This window comes from Aulonocara sp. 'chitande type north' Nkhata Bay, linkage group LG19, assembly GCF_057382095.1.
Source record: "Aulonocara sp. 'chitande type north' Nkhata Bay isolate Kocher_YH1m ecotype deep benthic linkage group LG19, A_spYH_male_GT1.1, whole genome shotgun sequence".
In the NCBI taxonomy this organism is placed as follows: Eukaryota; Metazoa; Chordata; class Actinopteri; order Cichliformes; family Cichlidae; genus Aulonocara; species Aulonocara sp. 'chitande type north' Nkhata Bay.
This window is the reverse complement of record NC_141362.1, coordinates 6,130,456-6,148,620: the sequence shown is the minus strand read 5'-3', so window position 1 is coordinate 6,148,620 and position 18,165 is coordinate 6,130,456. Positions and strand designations below refer to the sequence as shown.

The 18,165-nt window shown below is 39.7% G+C and overlaps 1 protein-coding gene across 1 annotated transcript in view; it reads left to right on the top strand.

Annotated features, from left to right (window-relative positions):
* Positions 1-18,165, top strand: part of akap6 (A kinase (PRKA) anchor protein 6) — a 226,508-nt gene that overhangs the window by 76,838 nt on the left and 131,505 nt on the right. Inside the window, exons 12-13 of the mRNA XM_086275898.1 lie at positions 5,003-5,099; positions 6,849-7,051. Of these exons, the coding sequence (XP_086132024.1) occupies positions 5,003-5,099; positions 6,849-7,051 (300 nt within the window). The remainder of the gene's footprint in view (positions 1-5,002; positions 5,100-6,848; positions 7,052-18,165) is intronic.

Genomic DNA, 18,165 nt, shown 5'->3' with positions numbered 1-18,165 from the left:
TGTGACAAAGGATGTGAACGCTAGGTGGCAAATGGTGGGAATCTTAGCAGGAACAAATCAGGGATACCAAGAGAAGGGAAGCTAAACTCAGTACAAACTGCCTAGGTAAAACAGGAAGTAAGTAACAAAAGAACACCTAACACAGAGATGGAGACTTAACGGGGGATGCAGGATTAAACTAAAGCTCAAAATAATACTACAAACAGGAACAAAACTAAAAATAACATATGAGAATATAAACACAGCAAAACTATTATGGGAATATCAACCCAAAAGAAAACTATTACAAGCAATAGAACCACCAAATATATTATATACAAGATTCACCACATCTGTTTTTATACTGTATGTAGCAATTACAAAAGTCCCCATCTATAGTGGTTTTTAGTAAAATATCACCGTTTTTTGATGGCTACTTCCTGCTGATAAAAGTCGAGGTTGAGATTTTCTGGGCAGGGATAGCTCAGTAGGTAGAGTGGTGGCCCCATGATTGGAAGGTGGGGGGTTCGATTCCCCTGAACAGCTACCCTGAGGTACTCCTGAGCAAGGTACCGTCCCTACACACTGCTCCCCGGGCGCCCAATGGCTGCCCACTGCTTCACTGAGTGAATGGGTTAAATGCAGAGAGCGATTTTCCCCACGGGGACCAATAAAGTACACCTTCTTTCTGTGTAGACAATCCTAGACATTGAGGTAGCTTTGATTTCTTTGAGGCGCAACACTCTTATCCCTCCTGACAATACACATTCCTGAAAACAAATAAATAAAATAAAACCTTTGAAAGAGTTATCTCAGGAAATTTGTCACAGCTAATGGGTCTTTTATTTTGTAATCCATAACTTTTACACACTCTCTTCTTTCTGTCAAAAAAGTAAGTCTTTATTTTCTTTACACTACTTCCCTCCTTTTCTCTGTCTGTCTGTCTCTCTCTCTCTCTCACACACACACACACACACACACACACACACACACACACACACACACATAAATACATACACACAGCCTCTTATTAAAGCCCGCTGTCTGACATGCATAAAAGCAGAGCTGCTCTGCATGCCTTATCATGGTGTGATTGATGGTTGGCTGTTCTACTCTTATCGATTCTATGCTCTCCATATATTAAACGGAGGAAACTGAGCCGAATCGCTTGTGGAATAAGGCGCTGAAATACGATCGCGCTCTGATAGCCTGGCTAATCTGCACAACCTAATTCATTCCTAACATCAGCCCAGCCCTATCCCAGAGACGCAGACAGTCACGCTGTGTTTTCTGTAGCGCTGATAGATGTATTTTATGTTTATTAGCTGTGAGGTATTTCACCAGCTTATCTGGAAATTAAGTGGGGCAGAGTGGCCGCTGAGTCTGTAAAATTACTCAATCAGCCGTGAGATTTGGAGTAATTTACAACGTTTGCAAGGCAGTAATGATTGCAGAAAGCAGACAGTCATGTTTTGTTTGGATAATGCTGATATATGAATGTGTTTTTGGGAGCACAGTGAGGAGATAGTATAGTTGATGGTTTGAGTTTTCCAAGAGATACTTTATTGTTTATCTGTGAAATGTAATATGTGCAGGACAGCTTCACCGCTATCTGCTCACATCCTTTTAAAGCCGGAGATGTGTGGTTTTTATACGACACAAAGAACTACACTAGTGTAAACCTGTGGCTAAAGCACGGAACTAACACATCCTGGGTTGAGGATTCAGTTTTTGGCACGTGATGATCCGACATTCACGTCAAGATATTTGGGAAACATCTGTATCAATCAAGGAGTTGGTTATTGAGGTGACACTGAATGATTTTATGATGAAGCTAATCCTCTTTTCCACATACATTGCTATAATCCTGTGAGAGGGTTAAAACACTTTATCCCATTTGTCTCAACTGTGTATATCCTACTCCATAAATATTGGTGGTGTGGCGGTCTGACCTTGTCATGTGTTGACTGATGCCATCACCCGCCCATCCCTCATGGCAGGACTGTCACAGGCTGAGTTCGCACTGTCTGCTATTTAGCAGGGTTTGCAATACAGTGTTTCCCACAGAACTAGATAATATTTGTGGCAACAGTGGGAGTTCACTCATATTTTCTTGAATGTTACCTCTAATACTATAGCTTATTATTTGTGATAATAAATAACTGATCAGATGTATCTTCAGTAAGTCTCCCAGTCTCAGAGTGAACTCTGATTCTGGACTGCAGTCCTGCTGAGTGGCACATGAACTCACTGCACATGAGTAGCCTTCCAGTTCGCAGCAGAGCTCTAGAGCAGACCAAGGACTTTCTGGAGAAACGGATGAAGGATTTCAAGTCCCACCAAAGTAACAACCTAGAGCCAGATTTACAACATTCACATTCACTTCTATGGGCAATTTAGAATCACTTATTAACCAAACCCACTAACTGAATGCCTTTTTGGACTTTGTCAGTTAAACCTGACACTTAATTGTATCTCAACCAGTTATTACTGCCATCACTGTTCTTTAAAGGGTTTTACACTCTTATCCTGTTTCTAACTATAATTTCATTGGACTGAAAAACCCCACCACACAGTCTCTCAGTCCTCTTTCTCTCACCGTCTCTCTTTTTTGCTATGATTTAAAACTTTTGAGATAGATTTGCAAGACCTTTGCCATCTTGTGTCTTTTGTCCCAGTTTTATCCTATTTTAGCAACGTGTCTTTACCACAACCTGGAGAAGCAGCTTTAATGCACTGATCTTTCAGGATTTTTCCCCAATATATTGATGAGTATTGTTTCCATTTAATGCACACTACACTTCTTACTGTTATTTTTTATGTTGCATGAAAATCGTGTTTTCATTTTTGCACAGCATGTGCAGTGTACAAATTTCTCTTGAGATCAGGCTGATCGGACTGCATCACAAATACACACATACAAACATTTACACCGCGGGTGTGTGTGTCTCGAAAGCACTGTGTGTGTGTGTGTGTGTGTGTGTGTGTGTGTGTGTGTGTGTGTGTGTGTGTGTGTGTGTGTGTGTGTGAGTATGTGCATGCAGCATTTCCCACTGCAGCACAGCAGGATGTCAGGAGTGGTTAAATTGTGAGGCCTCGGCACCTTGAGGCTGTCTCTCTCACACACACACGCGCGCGCACACACACACACACACCGTGTTTTCATATCTTTGTGGGGACATCTAATTGACATAATGCTTTCCCTAGCCGCTTACCCTGACCATCAAAAATGAATGCCTAACCCTAACCTTACCATAACCTTACCATAACCATAATGAAATAATCCTGACACTAAAACCACATTTTGACTCTGAAAGATGCCTTCAAACTCGTGGGGACCGTGTTTTTGTCCCCATAAGTGTCACAGGCTGGGTCTCTGACCCAGCGCTCTGAGTTCATGTTTGTATTTGTCTCATTTTGTTATGTGATTTAGTTTGTGTTATTTCCTATCTGCCTTTAGTTTAGGCAGTTATTGTTCCTGGGTTTTCTATGTTTTGGGGTTTTGTATTTATTCATCACGTATTAGGTCTGTTAAGTTGTGTTGTCATTTCCTGTTTTATTTTGACAATGTCATGTGTTCTTTGTTCATTGTATTTAGCTTTCCTCTCCTGGTCCTGTCATTAGGTTTATGTCTGTCAGCTGTTCCCCCATGTGTCCCCACTTCTCCTGATCACCTCATGTCTGTATTTAAGCCTTTTGTTTTCTTCATGCCATTGTCGGTTCGTCTGTTTACCTCAGCCATAGTTCTAGTTTTCGTCTGTTAATTCCACGTTAGTCTTAGTCTGTTTATTTCACCAGAGTTACAGTTTTAGTCTTAGCCTGTTATTTTCCACCTCAGTTATAGTTATAGTTTTTTGGTCTTAGTACCCTTAGTGTTTTGCCAGTTTAGTGTTTTGTTTCTTAGTGTTTTGCCAGTTTGTTTTGGTTTCCTGGTTTAAACCTTACTACTCCTCATCGTCATCTGCTTTTGGGTCCTGTTTCCACACACATCGGCGCACCCCGCCGTGACAATAAGGGCAGTTGGTCCCCACAAACATGGTAAACTTCCAATTTTTGGTCCCCGCAAACATATGTAAACACACACACACACACACACACACACACACACACACACACACACACACACACACACACACACAAGCTTGTCTATATCACTTCAAAAGACATTGACTTGCATTCTCTTCCTAAGGACAACTAACCATCACCTTAGCCTGTACCTCACGGTGTCCTATTATTAAACCAAGATTTCATACAAAAAATCTCACGGTTTACCTCATGTCAATGTTGCAACTTCCCAAAATGCAACAGTGTAAACACATTTATGAGTAACAAAATATGAGTAATACAACAGCACATATCCACACACACGCACACACACACACACATACGCATCAGATCAAAAAAAGGCTATAATGGTGTTCAGAGACCTGACTGGAGTGTTTCCCAACATCGCCTCAGGCAGCTCTGTGCCTCCATCCATCCATCTATCCATCCATCCTTCTGTCCACCCATATCATAGCTTATTTTTTGCTTCTCTTTTATCCTCCCTTCTCTTTGTGTGTTTCCTGCTTACATTACCACAATTATGCTTTTTTTTCTTGTCTTTGTTAATCTGCTACCCTTCTCAGAGAGAAAATGATTTTCACAGTCAAGTGTTGTTTTTAAACCATGTTAATAAGAAAATGAAGTTTACTGCACAGTAGTAACCGTCACTCACAAGGTAGCCACACCCAAAATTCTCTCCTATGTTGTTTGTTTTACTCAAAATAGCATCAGACATTGTAAAATGAATATCATGCCCTATTAGGTGATACTTAAAGCTAGCAATTTAGACTACAAACGCAGCAGAAACCTGAGGTGATATATCTAGTGAGGATTAGAAACATGAAACACTTCTTTTTACAATCACTGGAGTCGCCGCCCTGCTGGACTTTATAAAGAATGCAGGTTTGTTTTCATCTTGTCTGATGAACTCTCTGGATTCTGGTGATGATCTGCATCTGTTTCTCTATGTGTGTTTTAGAGTTTCAAGCTAAACGTGGACAGTCGCGCCGCTCTGAAGGAAAGCATAATGGAGGAAGGCAAAGCGCTGCTCACCATCATCACCTTCCACCATTCTGGTATTTTCTTGCACGTATTCATATTCTTTCACATATCAAATATGCACACACACACAATAACAGGATACACATTGAAACACACACACACAGGTGGCCATAATGGAGCCCCGACCCTATTCCATTCATTATTAATATTTGGATTAACAGAGCGACCTTCAGAGAGGAGACCTCATATGAATGTAGCCGAAAGAGAGACTGGGAGAGATAAAGACAAAGAATGAGATGAGTCGGGAGAAAAGACGAAGGAAAGAGAAAAAGAAAAGAAGAGCAGCAGGCAGGGGAAAGAAACATTGAGTATACAGTAACGGCGTATTTTTTCAGAATTTTTGAAGCTAAAGATGGAAAAGAGAGAACCGAGAAAGAGAGAAAGCTGTGTTGTTTTCAAATATCTGAGCAGTAATAGTGTGTTGGGATTTGGGAATATTTGTTGCTTACCAACTTGATAACATAACAGACTTACTAAGATGAATAATTACAAACTAAACAACTTGAACTACAGATTTCTGAAGAGGTTTTGATGAAAATGGTCCGATGATGGGGATTGTTCTGCCACTCATGTATCAGATTTCTAGAAAATCAAAATGTGCAGAGATAATTGATCTCTAATGAACATCCCAGCAGAACTCAGTTATTCAGGGCCAGATTTCCAGGGAAGACAGAGAAGATGGAGGAAGGTGCTCCACTTTCTAAAAGCTCCAAAACCTTTTTAGCTTTTTCATGAAGCAGAAATGTGTCAGAGTGGCGTACACTCTGTGGAATAACCAGACTACAGTCACCACGAGCACATGAGTGATAAATTTGACTGATTATGGTTTGGTCATTTGCATCACTTTTTGATGTTATTATGCAACCGTATATCTGGAGACTTTCCTGAGGGACCTCTAGTTTGTAGCAAAATTAGAGACTCGAATCATCATTCAGCCAAGACAATAAAACCCATGATTTTAATGCCATTTGTCACCTCGTTAGCATGCAGCCTATCTGCAGCCTACAACACAGGAAAAAAAAGCTTAAAGATTAAGGATACCAACAGGCCTATGGGTGGAAACTGGGATTTAGCCCAAGGGAAGTGAAATCTATCACTATATACACTAGAAAATATTCATGACTTCCAGGAATTAGAATTTGTATACCTTTGTAAAGTCTGAATAACGATAAAAACCTGCCTTTGCGTCACTTTCATTGCCACTATCCTTGTTCTTATACTTTCTGAAAAGCGTAAATGAATGTAGTCACTAATGACCTATGTTTTGTAGGGGTGTTTCAAAGGTAACCCATCGATTTAATGGATAATTAGCGTTTATTTCAACCTGGCTTAGTTCCCATTATCGTACACACTTTGCACTCTGCGACTCTGTTGTAGAGATTCGTATCAGAGCAGCTGTTGCAAGATACCTGCAGCACTCAAAAAATGTCATTTTCTGAGCCACAAAAGCCACATTAAAAGGAAAACGCTCCAGGCCGAAATAAGCCGGAATTATCCTTTAAGGATGAAAATAAAAGTATGACGTTACATTCACTTAACATAATGTGGATTTAAAAGTTTTTTAAAAGATATTGTGGTCTTAGAAAAGCTCTTCTTTAGTCAGATAGAGGAATGGAATTATGGGTATCATTTTTCTCACCGTAACTATCCCAAGTCTCTCTTTCTCCCTTTCATTATTATCCTCTCCCTGTTTGTCTTTCTCTGTGTTATCCATGGCTCTCTCTCATTTTTTCAATTTTATCCCTATGTCTGTCACCCTCCAGGTCTGAAGGATATCCTCCATATGGTTTCCAGCCAATGGGATCAGCTCCAGCGGCAGATCCGGCGCCAGCATAGCTGGATGCTCCGCGCCCTCCGCTGCATCCAGGCCCGCCTCCTCTATACCAACCAGTTACACAAGCCCTTCACAGCCCCAGGGGACCCGTCAGCCAATTGGCTGCCTTCTTGCCCAGCAGACGGCCTCAAGGTAAAAATAGCAGCGGTGGTTTTTATTTTCTGTTTAGCTTCGAAGCTTTCGGTTATTCTGCTCATCTGCTTATTGTTTGTTTTTTATTCCTTGATTCATATCCCTCCATTTCCTCCCTGGTTGATCCCTATTATCCCTCTGTCTTACTGTCTCTCTCTCTCACACACACAGACACACACAGTTGGACTCAGTTGCTCAGTGTATAAATTTCATTTTTATTTCCTGGCAGTCCCAAAATTTGGATCTTAACTGTGCAAAAAAAGCTGCCTGAAGCCTACATCAGTATCTTGTCAAAATAGAATACTGGAAAAACTTTTCATATATATTTTACACTTCAAACTCTTTATCTGACCTTTAGTACCTTCATTCTTGTCCATCTGCTCAGACTTTAACTTTCTTCTACCTTTATCACATTTTTTCCTTGTTTTTCTTCCCTCCTGTACGCGTCTACCTTCAGCTGTTTTATCCCATTTTCTTGCTGTGTTTCTAAAAAATTTTTTCCTTGATTAAGTTTATTACTCATTTCTGCTCTGGATATATCCTTTTGTAAACAGGTCCTTCCCTTCTTCCCTCTTTCCAACCTGTTGGGCTTTCATTTCCCTTCCTTTGATCCATTTTCATTCTTTCCTCATTCTCATTGAATCACTTTCATCTTGTTTTATTTTCTGTATTTCTCTTCCGTATTTCTCTCTCCTTCTCTTTCTCCTGCTCCCCTCCTTCTTCTCCTGCAAACCTGACTCTGGTTGTTTTCAGATTGTTTAGTTGCAATTAGAGCTGCAGCAGGCTGATCACTGTGATCAGTCAACAGTGACAGCCATTAGCCAGCTACCACCTCTGTGTGCGTGCGTGTTTTGTGTACATCTTATAGTGAAAGTGTAATTTTGTATGTATGCGTATCAGTGTTTTCCTGTGTGTGTGTGTGTGTGTGTGTGTGTGTGTCCATTAGCTGCTTGGCCACAGCACATTAACAGTCCATTCATTATCTGTGTGAATCTCTCTCTGCACTTAATGCTTTGATCCGTAAAACCCCCAAACAACAAACTAAGGTGTGAACCCACTGAATTATTACTGTTCGCTGCTTCAGAGCACAAACACACACAAGGCATGTCAGCATCACAGGTTTCCCATACTTCTGTGATATTTTAAATTATTCAGTGTGTGTCTGTTCTGGGCAGGTGAACAATGAACCCAAACTAACCGATGTACAAATCCTGCAAGATCCTCCATCTGTAGGAGACAATCTGACTTCCAGTGTTGTAACCAGTGGTGCTTTTAACTCTTTCTGGTCGACTGTCCGCCCACAAAACAACATTTGTGCCAGTGTAGAACCTATAGTCATGTGCTAAAATGAGCAGCTACATAGAGAGGTGTATGTGCTTTGGATTGGGTGAAACCATACACTATATATAAAAGATAAAAGTTGCCAGAGTGATGTCATTCTTTGGTTTTTTTTTAAGGATTTCATCATATTTAGCAACAGAGTGGAGTGCTACCTTTGCAAAAAAACAAGCCCCTAGCATTAGCTGACTAATGCTAGGGGCTTGTTTTTTTGCTCTAAAAATATACAGGCAAATCAACCAGGCACACATAAATTCTAATTAATATAAATATATAAATACACTGGAATTGCATTCACAGTATGGATTGCTATAATAATAAGAAATGTATATTATTTGTCACTTAATATCATTAAAATTATAACTTAAGCCTCAATAATGTTGAAAGAAAGACACAAGAAATAGAAAGTGGATTTTGCATAAAATATGAAAAATGATTACTAAAAAGTCCAATGAGAGTCCTGAGAGAGAGCTAACAAGAACATTTGTTACAAACACAAATGAAGGTAAAATGGCAAACTGACAAACAAGCTGAAGCAAAACCAGACTCAATCTCAACAAAGGGGGGCCTAAAAGACAAAGTGGGAACAAACATTAATTAAATTAACTAAAAGCTAAAGAAACAGCAGCTAGTGACTTCTACTTAAAATGAATTATATTTCACGATTTATTTTGGGGTGGGGGGAGACAAGCTTAAATCATGTGGCGAGCATTTGAAGGCAAGTAAAAGCCAAGTTTAAAGTGAACCTTATCTACTGGTACAAAGGATGAAACCTGGACCTGAGCCCAGGTCAAGAACAAAGTTATTCAATGCAAGTTGGAGTTGAGTTTAAAATGATTCAAACCCCTTCTTATTCAGGAGGAGTCCAGTTTACAAGCTTTTTGACTAAGTTGCAGTTCATTGAAGCCAGGCCTAAGTTTATTCTCAGAACATTCAACTCAAGTCTAGACTAGGGTCAAGTTAACAGCGAAAACAGTGAATTCTTCCCAAGTCAAACACGAATGAAGACTCGTTAAAATAATGAAGTCAATTTTATGGAATCATCAAGACCTCATCAAATTAATAAGTTCATTAACAGCAGAATTTCAACCAGTATTTTCATGGTATACAGATGTATTTTTTAGCCCTGTTAGGTAAATCTCATATAAAGTATGTAGACAGCTCCAGGTAATATCTTAAGACGTTAGAGACAGAGTTTTGTCTGTTGGTCCTCAAAATAACTCAGTAGCAAGCCTCATATCTGGTGATACCTAAAAGGAAAACGATGATTCTTGCAAGATTGATGAGTTTGTGTAGTGCATTCAGCAGATACTTTCCTCAAAGCTATGAGATCTATCAAACATGTTCAGTTCTGAGCAAACAGCACACGCGAGTGGATATTGCACTTTAAGACTGTATTGTATTTTGATGTATATTTTAACAAGAAAATAAGACCATCATAGACAACACCTGAGCTCTTTCCGGTGCATTCCAGTGTGTTGCTGTTCTTGTTGACCGGCTTTCGGGAATGTTTAAAAGTCACATTGTAGTAGAGTAGATATCTCCAAAGTTAGCTACAAGTAGATCTCAAAGTTAATGACCACATATTTTTAATGTTATGCTGTATATACCTGTGATCAGGAAGCACAGCAATGTGAGCGCAGAGGGATTCAGTAGCTTGCTCAGTGCATTTAATGTTATGGATAATTGGTAACATTTCACTTTTTTTTTTATTATCACAAGTCACATGAATTCAGCACCATCAGACAGCTTGATAATGTGCAGGAAATAAGAAATAATCTAGCTTTACTGTGTGTTCATTATCTGCCAGTGCTCTTTAATGACAATCAGATGCATGGCCTAATTACTGCTACACACACATGTGCATGTGTGTGTGTGTGTTTTGAGGGAACAAGGTCAACCAAGGGCATTTTGTTTACATGCTTGCATGCATCTGTGTTTATGGGCCTTGGTAAAAAAGAATGATACAATGACCAAGGGCAGAGGGTAGGTAGATGCACTGCAGTTCATTTGTTGTGCATGTTTTCAGAGCAGTAGTGGCCATGAGTATTTATTAGTGTCTACATATGTGTGTGTGTGTGTGTGTGTGTGTGTGTGTGTGTGTGTGTGTGTGTGAGAGAGAGAGAGAGAGAGGGAGTTTAAATGAACGTAACCTTGACTAAAGGGCAAAATAAAGGGCAAATTGGAATAAATTTATCAAATTATGAAGCCTTGTACAATATTTATAACCAGCGGATTCACTATTCATTACAAAAGATTAAATACCAACTTGTATCAATAATTCATCCTCTTAATCTTCATTTTTAGTGCAATTAAGAGCAGAGGCAAATGACATATTTCACACCCGGCTCGAGATGGTTAGCATGCAATTTAGTGACTGTGACTGCTTCTCTGTGGGCTGCTGGTGCCTCTGCAGCTGGATATGTCATATAATTAGACACATTTATCTAAATGCATTATCATCTGCAGCAAATAGTGACAGCACTCATAATATTCCTTAACTTTTTGTAACAGTTTTTCTAAAAGAAGAAATATAGAAATCTGGTCATGAGCCAACAACTTAAACGTAAAAATAACCTGTAACATAATTTGAGGGTGAAATACCCCTCTGTTCTTATTCCCTGGATGTGTGAGCTTTGATTTTGCACTTGGTGTCACTTTGTTTTCACTGTGCTGCTTAGTTTTAATTTCTTATTTGGTATTTCATGAGGTTTAAGCACCAAACGTGGGTTAAAATATCCCCCTTCACAGAATTAACATTGCATGTTGACAAATTGTGGTAAAGGGTACAGAGTGACAAGTGACCCCATCAAATGCATGTATAATGCGCTATTATACATTATGTACAATACTGTGTGATTAGGACTTCATAGTGGCTATATAGGATACAACCAAGTCAATGAGCAGTGCATTAACAAAAGGTAACTGGTTTTGTTTCCAGTGTACAAATGCTGGTGCTTTCCAGTGCTGAACTTATATTATTAGCATTCAACCATTTATATTAACATAGGAGCATTTCATATGAACACAGTTTGCCTTTTTGTGGCAAATATTAAAGTGGCTTTGGTGCCATTTCATTTTTAGTTGTAAGTTCAAAAAATAATCGACTAAATGCTGAAAAACTCAGCTATGATCTCTGCCATGTAATCAAAACACAAACAGAAAGATTTCACCATGTTTACCATGCTCTGTTGAAATAAAAAAAAAAAAAGTCAGATTCATGGCAGCTTTACCATTTTTCTCAAGTAAGCTTGATCACTTAAGACTGACTTGCTTCTTAGGCAGCTGATATAAGTTGCATTGCACTTTTGGAAACTTGAAGGTTTATATTTTTGCTTTAGCGTCGTTCATTCTGTCAAATTTCAATTTCTGACTCAGAGCATTTTGTCCTTGTTCGCTCCCCCTCTATTAATTCTTAGCTGATATGGTCGCCGTAGCAACTACAGGTGTGGTGTGAGGTCATAAAATTAGGCTGAGCCTTAACAAGCCTCCGAAGACTAATAGCGCATGTGTGTGTGTCTCTTGGTGCTCATAAGAGCTTGTTGTTATTGATGGAAACATATGTCGCTGACAAGGTTGAAGACTTTTTTGTCTTTCCGTGGTGCGATTTTTATTTATTCTGCTTTTGACTTTCATGCTCTTTCTTTTCATCAATGAAAGATAGAAAATAATGACTTCCCCCCCAATTTTCCATCCCTTCATTATCCCTTACCATTCCATTGTCCGTCTGTCCTTCCATCCATAAGTCTCGATATCTGTCTCTCCTCTGATTTCCTCTCAGTTTAAATCCCTGCAGACCTTTACATTGACACAACCTTCTTTGACTCATGATGTCTTTCCTTGTACCGTTCTTTCACTCAAGCTCCATCTTTGCCTTCATCATCCAGCTCTGTCCCTTCCCTCGCCTCCCTCTCTCTGTCCGTTCATCTAGAGAGGGGTGATTCATATAAATGTCAGGAAATATCAGAGCCGGGGTGGTTGGATTAGGCAGCAAGTGGAAGATACACTGATACCAGCAAATATAACGCCGCGACAGGACGGCCAACACCGGGGATTAGGACTCACACACACACACACAAGCAGAGACACCGCGCAGCGAAACGGTTGTGTGTGTCATATGACAGTATTGCGTTATGTGACTTTGTCAGTGTGTCGCTGCATTTTAAAGATTTGTTGTACATGTGTGAAGAGTGTTTTGTTGCATATTGAAGATGAAGGCAAGGGTTGCGTGTGTGTTTTGGCAGGGGTGGGTGAACATGGAAAAAGAGAGCGCGCACGCACGACAGACATAGAAAGGTGTTTAATACGAGTGTGAAAGCAGTGTAATATTTAACAGCTTAGCAGGATTTGTCTGTCACATTACAGGGGATTGTACCGAGTCTGCTAACACACACACTTACACAGACACACAAACGTGCGCGTGTTGAAAAGGTGAATGGATGTTTTCGGTGACAGCTGCTGAATCTGGATCTTTTTCTCTGGAGTTTCATCACTCAAATATTATACAACTGCCACCATGTTTAGACAGCGTATTACAAATGTGGGGGGATATTTGACAAGAACAAAGTATGAACATGATGGAGTGGAAGATGGAGGAACTTTCTCTCAGTAAATCTAAAGTTTGAAAGGAAATTTCTCAAAAACAAAACATTATAACATTAATCTGTTTAATTAATTTTAATGGAATAAATGAAGATTTATGTCGCTCTTTATAGAAATTCACAGAAATCCAAAAGTAAATGGAATATATAATGAAATAAAACAGGTGAGGATATTTAGTTACACTAACTCTAATGGGTTACATAACCATCAGTTTACCACAATCCTAAAAGCACCACATAGTGACTAACATTAACCATCTCAGTATAATGCAGTGTTCTGCTGTGAAAAACTTTGATCCTGGTGAATGTTTGAAATGTTCCATCAATCCTGTTACTGTTGCACACTAAGTACACCCCAAGGAATAAAAACAGCACTCTCCCATTTGTAGGGCAGCGAAGAGCTTGTGAACCACTACAAAAACACTGGCATTGATCCGCGACGTTCTTTTGACACACAAAGTCAACTGTATAAGATACATGCAGTGACTTAGATATATGCAAAAATAGGTATAATAAACAGTACACTGGCTGTTAGATCAATAAATATTACATTGCTTAAAGCAGGTCAGCGCCTAACTGTGTGAAACAGCCATACATCTAACAGCCTACTAACCCTAACCCTAGAGGTTCAGACTTAAAATTAATTTGAATAAAAATTTGTCTTAAATACGTATTTTCCCATATGTTTCATCTGCTCCAGGTGCATGCTTGAAATATACACTTTGCTCAAATGCTGCATATACATCAAATTCATCTTTCACGTGTCAGGAACATGCCAATTTCCACCGAGGGGTTCGGAGGGGTTGGTGTGAGTTTGAGGTGTGTCATGGATGGTGCGTTGTAAGGAAGTTGATTTGTTGACATTAGACCAACCCCTCATGTCCAAAGGCTAGTCCCTTTGGACATGAGGGGAAACAAATCCTATTAGAGAGCTGAACCTGACACCTGGCTATCCACCTGTCCCCCCCCCCCCCCCTTTCCCCAAGAACACATTTTTTTTTCTCATGTTTCAGTTTTAAACACAAGTATAGTGTATAAATGTGTATGAAAGTTTGTGTGTGTAAGAGTGAGAAATTTACAGGTAAAACTGCTAAGTGGCCTCTGTAGGTGGCTCCTCACAGAGTATGAGCTGTGTAAAAAAACGTGTGTGTGTGTGTGTGTGTGTGTAAAGCACTTGTACATTTGTGATTGTGACTGTTGGCACTTGTATGGTGACTCTGAATGTGTATGTATGTGTGTGTGTGTCTTATCAGTGTGGCTGGTGGAGACAGCTTGTTGGCCCCAGGCCTCCATTTCACCCTACAGACCACACAGAGAAGGACGGGGGGAGGAGAGGAAGGGAGAGAGTGAGAGAAGGGGGGAGGGGAATACAGCGAGTAGGTAGTGAAAGAAGAATGAAACAAGGTGGGGTCAGATGAAGAGTCAGTCTGTTGCCTTACAGACGGGTAGCAGATGAAAGACGGGAAAAAAAACCCAACCAAACTCTGACTTTGAAGAGGTGAAATATTCAGTAGAGATTTAGCATCCACTATTTCCAACTCTGTCGTTTGTAACACACCTTACAACATAAAATGACTTTACCAAGCACAAATTTGTTACCATAAAAATGGATCTGAAGGATAAAAGGCCTCAGTTCAACATGTCCATATGTAACATGAGTCAAAGCAAGTGAAAAACGAATGGGTGAAGATTGTCACGGATGTCAAGCAGTGATATGCTCGAGAGCAGAGCTCCACCTGAAATGAGAAATGGTAATTTATTGCAGAGCTCAAATTCCTATAAATACCAGGATTCAAAATTTAGCTATAATTTAGTCGTTTTAGCAAATGCAAGAAAAGCAGGAGGAGCTGAAACAGAGAAATGGAACTCCTTTTGTTTAAGTTATTTCTGAAATCAGAGCATTGAACACCGCAGAGTATTTTTGAAACTGAGGAGTGAAGAAGTCACATGGAGAGGAAAGGGGCTAAAGTAAGGATAAGAAGAAGCAGAAGAAAAGATCGCGGGCAGTGGAGGAGGTGTTGGAGGAGTGGAGGTGATAGAGATCCAGGTTTGGTTGACTCTGAGCATGGAGACTGAAGCGTCCTGAACATGCAGAGTGGCTCATCTCCCCCTCTGAGTGATTTAAATATTGACCTCAGGTTATTACGAGCTTTTTAAATCAAATTACCGAGTGTTGGACTCCTGCCTGATACCTGATATAGCCAATCAGACGGCTTGTCCCGCTCCCGGAGCTCCACCGCACAGCACTTTACATAAATTAAGATTAAAGTTAGGAAGTTTGGGAGTTAGTTTAACCACGCAGTGACACTATATCAAGATAGTTTGTGTTAAAAAAAAATCTCAGTGTTGGTGTTAATCCCTGGTTGAAGATCTGCAAAGCTGCATTTCCAGGTCATTTGAAAGCGATAAAACTTGGCGCTTAAACCTGGAGGGTTTTCATGTTACACAGCAAGCAAGTTTCACACCAACAACACTGTAGGTTGTTAAAAATGAATAAAAAGATGAAAATGTGCTGGATTAGGGATACAGTGTCCTCCATAATGTTCGAGACACTGACACATTTTTTGTAGATTCACCTCTGTACACGTCCACAGAGGACTGTAAACCAAACAATCGAAATGTGACTGAAGTGCAGGCTTTCAGCTTTAATTCAATGGGTTTTCCCAAAAAATAGCATGAACTGTTTAAAAATTGCAGCCATGTTTATACACACTCTCCTATTTTCAGAGGTTCATAATTGACTGGAAGGGCTAACGTAAATTTAAATATTTAATGCTTACAAATCATGGACATCACAACATGTTGTGTTTCCTCCCTTGAGTTGCTAAACTCTCACTGAAGCCACCTTGAGTTGCTCCACTTGTTTGTGGGTCTTTCTTTCAGTAGCCAAAAACATGCTCTTTGGGGTTGAAATCATGTGACTGATTGGTCATTGAAGATGATCCCATTTTTTTCCTTGTTACACTTTTGGGTTGCATTATGCTTTGGGTCATTATCCATCTGCCCCAGCTGTCACTGGGGCAGGCTCCAGCCCCCCGTGACCCTGAACTGGATAAGAATAAAATAGATGGAGGGATGCTTTATAGGGTTGAGGATAGATATCACAGAATTATACCAGACAAAAAAAGTATTACTAAAGGAAAGCATACCTACTCTAAATACAGCAACTTAAATTTCGCAACATATAAGACAACAAATACCCTTCTAAATTTAAAAATAAAAACTGAAAAACGTTATTGTGAACTTTAATTAGTTACATTTAAAACATTTCCTGATGTTTTGACCTTCATGTATAAGTTAAAGCTGATCCTTGTCTAGAGCGAAACTTTCTGTTCGCGTTGATACAACGTGCTATGGACCTTTTCCGGTTTTGTAATCCCTCATTAAGTGCGTATGTATTCACGATGAATTCATGATGATGTTTTGTATAAATCACACATCTGTTTTCCGGTTCTTAACTCTTAGAAACTTTGACTTTCCCCTGCTGTCGTCCTCACATAGAGCCACTCGTGAAGCCAATTGAGTATAAATGACGTTATAATTGATGCTTTAGTCGAATAAAGTTGAACACGCTGAAGTTCTTAAAACTGTTTTCTGACCTTTTTGCATCAAAGCCTGCGTGATATTGAAAGCTAATTTTGTTAATTATCACCAATAATCTGCCGCAGCTCATGGAAATGACTGAAATCAGCCTAAATTAATGCTCCTCCAAACACATACGGTCAGTGAATCCACCGTTTTTTTCTTTTTTAATCCAAAAGTTGTTGAGACACAAAGTAAAAAGTGTCTCACACGCCCCTGCTCTCCTCCCTCCCACCTGCAACGTCTATAACAGCTAAATGAAATATGCAAATAATCGCCGCCGATCCCAATAAGAAATAATTAACGCTGTCTGCTCTCTGTGGCAGCAGGTATTAGCATGCCAAAGCACTCCAAAATGTAATTTATAAAGTGAGTTTAAAAAAACACCAAGCTCTTTCTGTGTCTTTGCCAACGGCAATCTGACGTTTCTAATGCACTCTGAGAGAGGGAATAAATTGATAGTGGTGGCACAGGGCTTTTTCTGTTTTAATTTTCCATTCCTGATATTTCTCAAATATTTAATTATGGGGATGGTAAAAGTGAATATGTAAAGTGGGTGTTATTTTTTTTCCTTTTTTTTTTGAAGCTACAGATGGTTTGTGTCATATTACCTTGTTAAACACGGATATGGCGGTGCTGATTATTAGAGGAAGTAGTTGAGTTTGATGAAAGTTGAAGGAAAAGCGGTGGCAGCGTTGGGCAGAGCAGTTGGTTAACGAGCCAACGCCTGGAGAGCGGAGAAATGAGTTTGCTTCCTTCAGCTCGACTCTGGTTGGTGGAAAATTAAAAAAAAGAAGAAGAAGAAGTTTGGGATTTTCACCTCCAGCTTTCTCTTAGTGGTGGGAGGTGAATTCTTTCACCATACATGTGTGCGTTTTCTTTAATGTAAAAGTTTATTTCTTTAGAAAAAAATAAGGTTGATCCATTCATCCAGATTGACATGAGGAGCATTAATTACATCAGTGACTTTGCATACTCGTAATAAGGAGTAATCCGGGGCTTTATTCATCTGTTTGTAGAAATAACTGTGGAAAAATCTTTTCAGCAAGCGTAAGTAAATGCAAGGACAACGTTATGAACACAAAGAAGCCTGACTTGCAGAGAAAAGGTGGAGGCCAGTGCGGAGGAAGCATTTAAAACTAGGAACCAGGAGTTTGAGCCTCATGTACATATGCAACAGAATTAACTGACGGTGTATTTTAGCAGAGATTGGGAAACCAAGGCCCTCCTCGGTCAGGCACAGAAAGACCCGCATAACAGAATTAGGAAGTAGCTCTTACGAATGTTCAGGTGAGTGAATGAGACACTTACTGTGAGTCCAGATTATTCATTGTCATGTTTTTTGAATACGAAGGTATCATTCTTAATAGTTTCTACTAATTTGTAAAACTTTGTTGATGGAAAAACGAATGAAGACCAGACAGAAACACATTTTTCCCCCAAACTAAGAGCCCTGAAATGTTTTTTTCTTTGAGTAAAATTGGATGGTGATTTGATCTCTACTGAGCAGTTGAGACGTAAAAACCTCCTGTCTCCTACTGCTTTGGGTATTTTCCAGCTGATTGAAAAGATGCTCTGAAACAGTGGACGCTA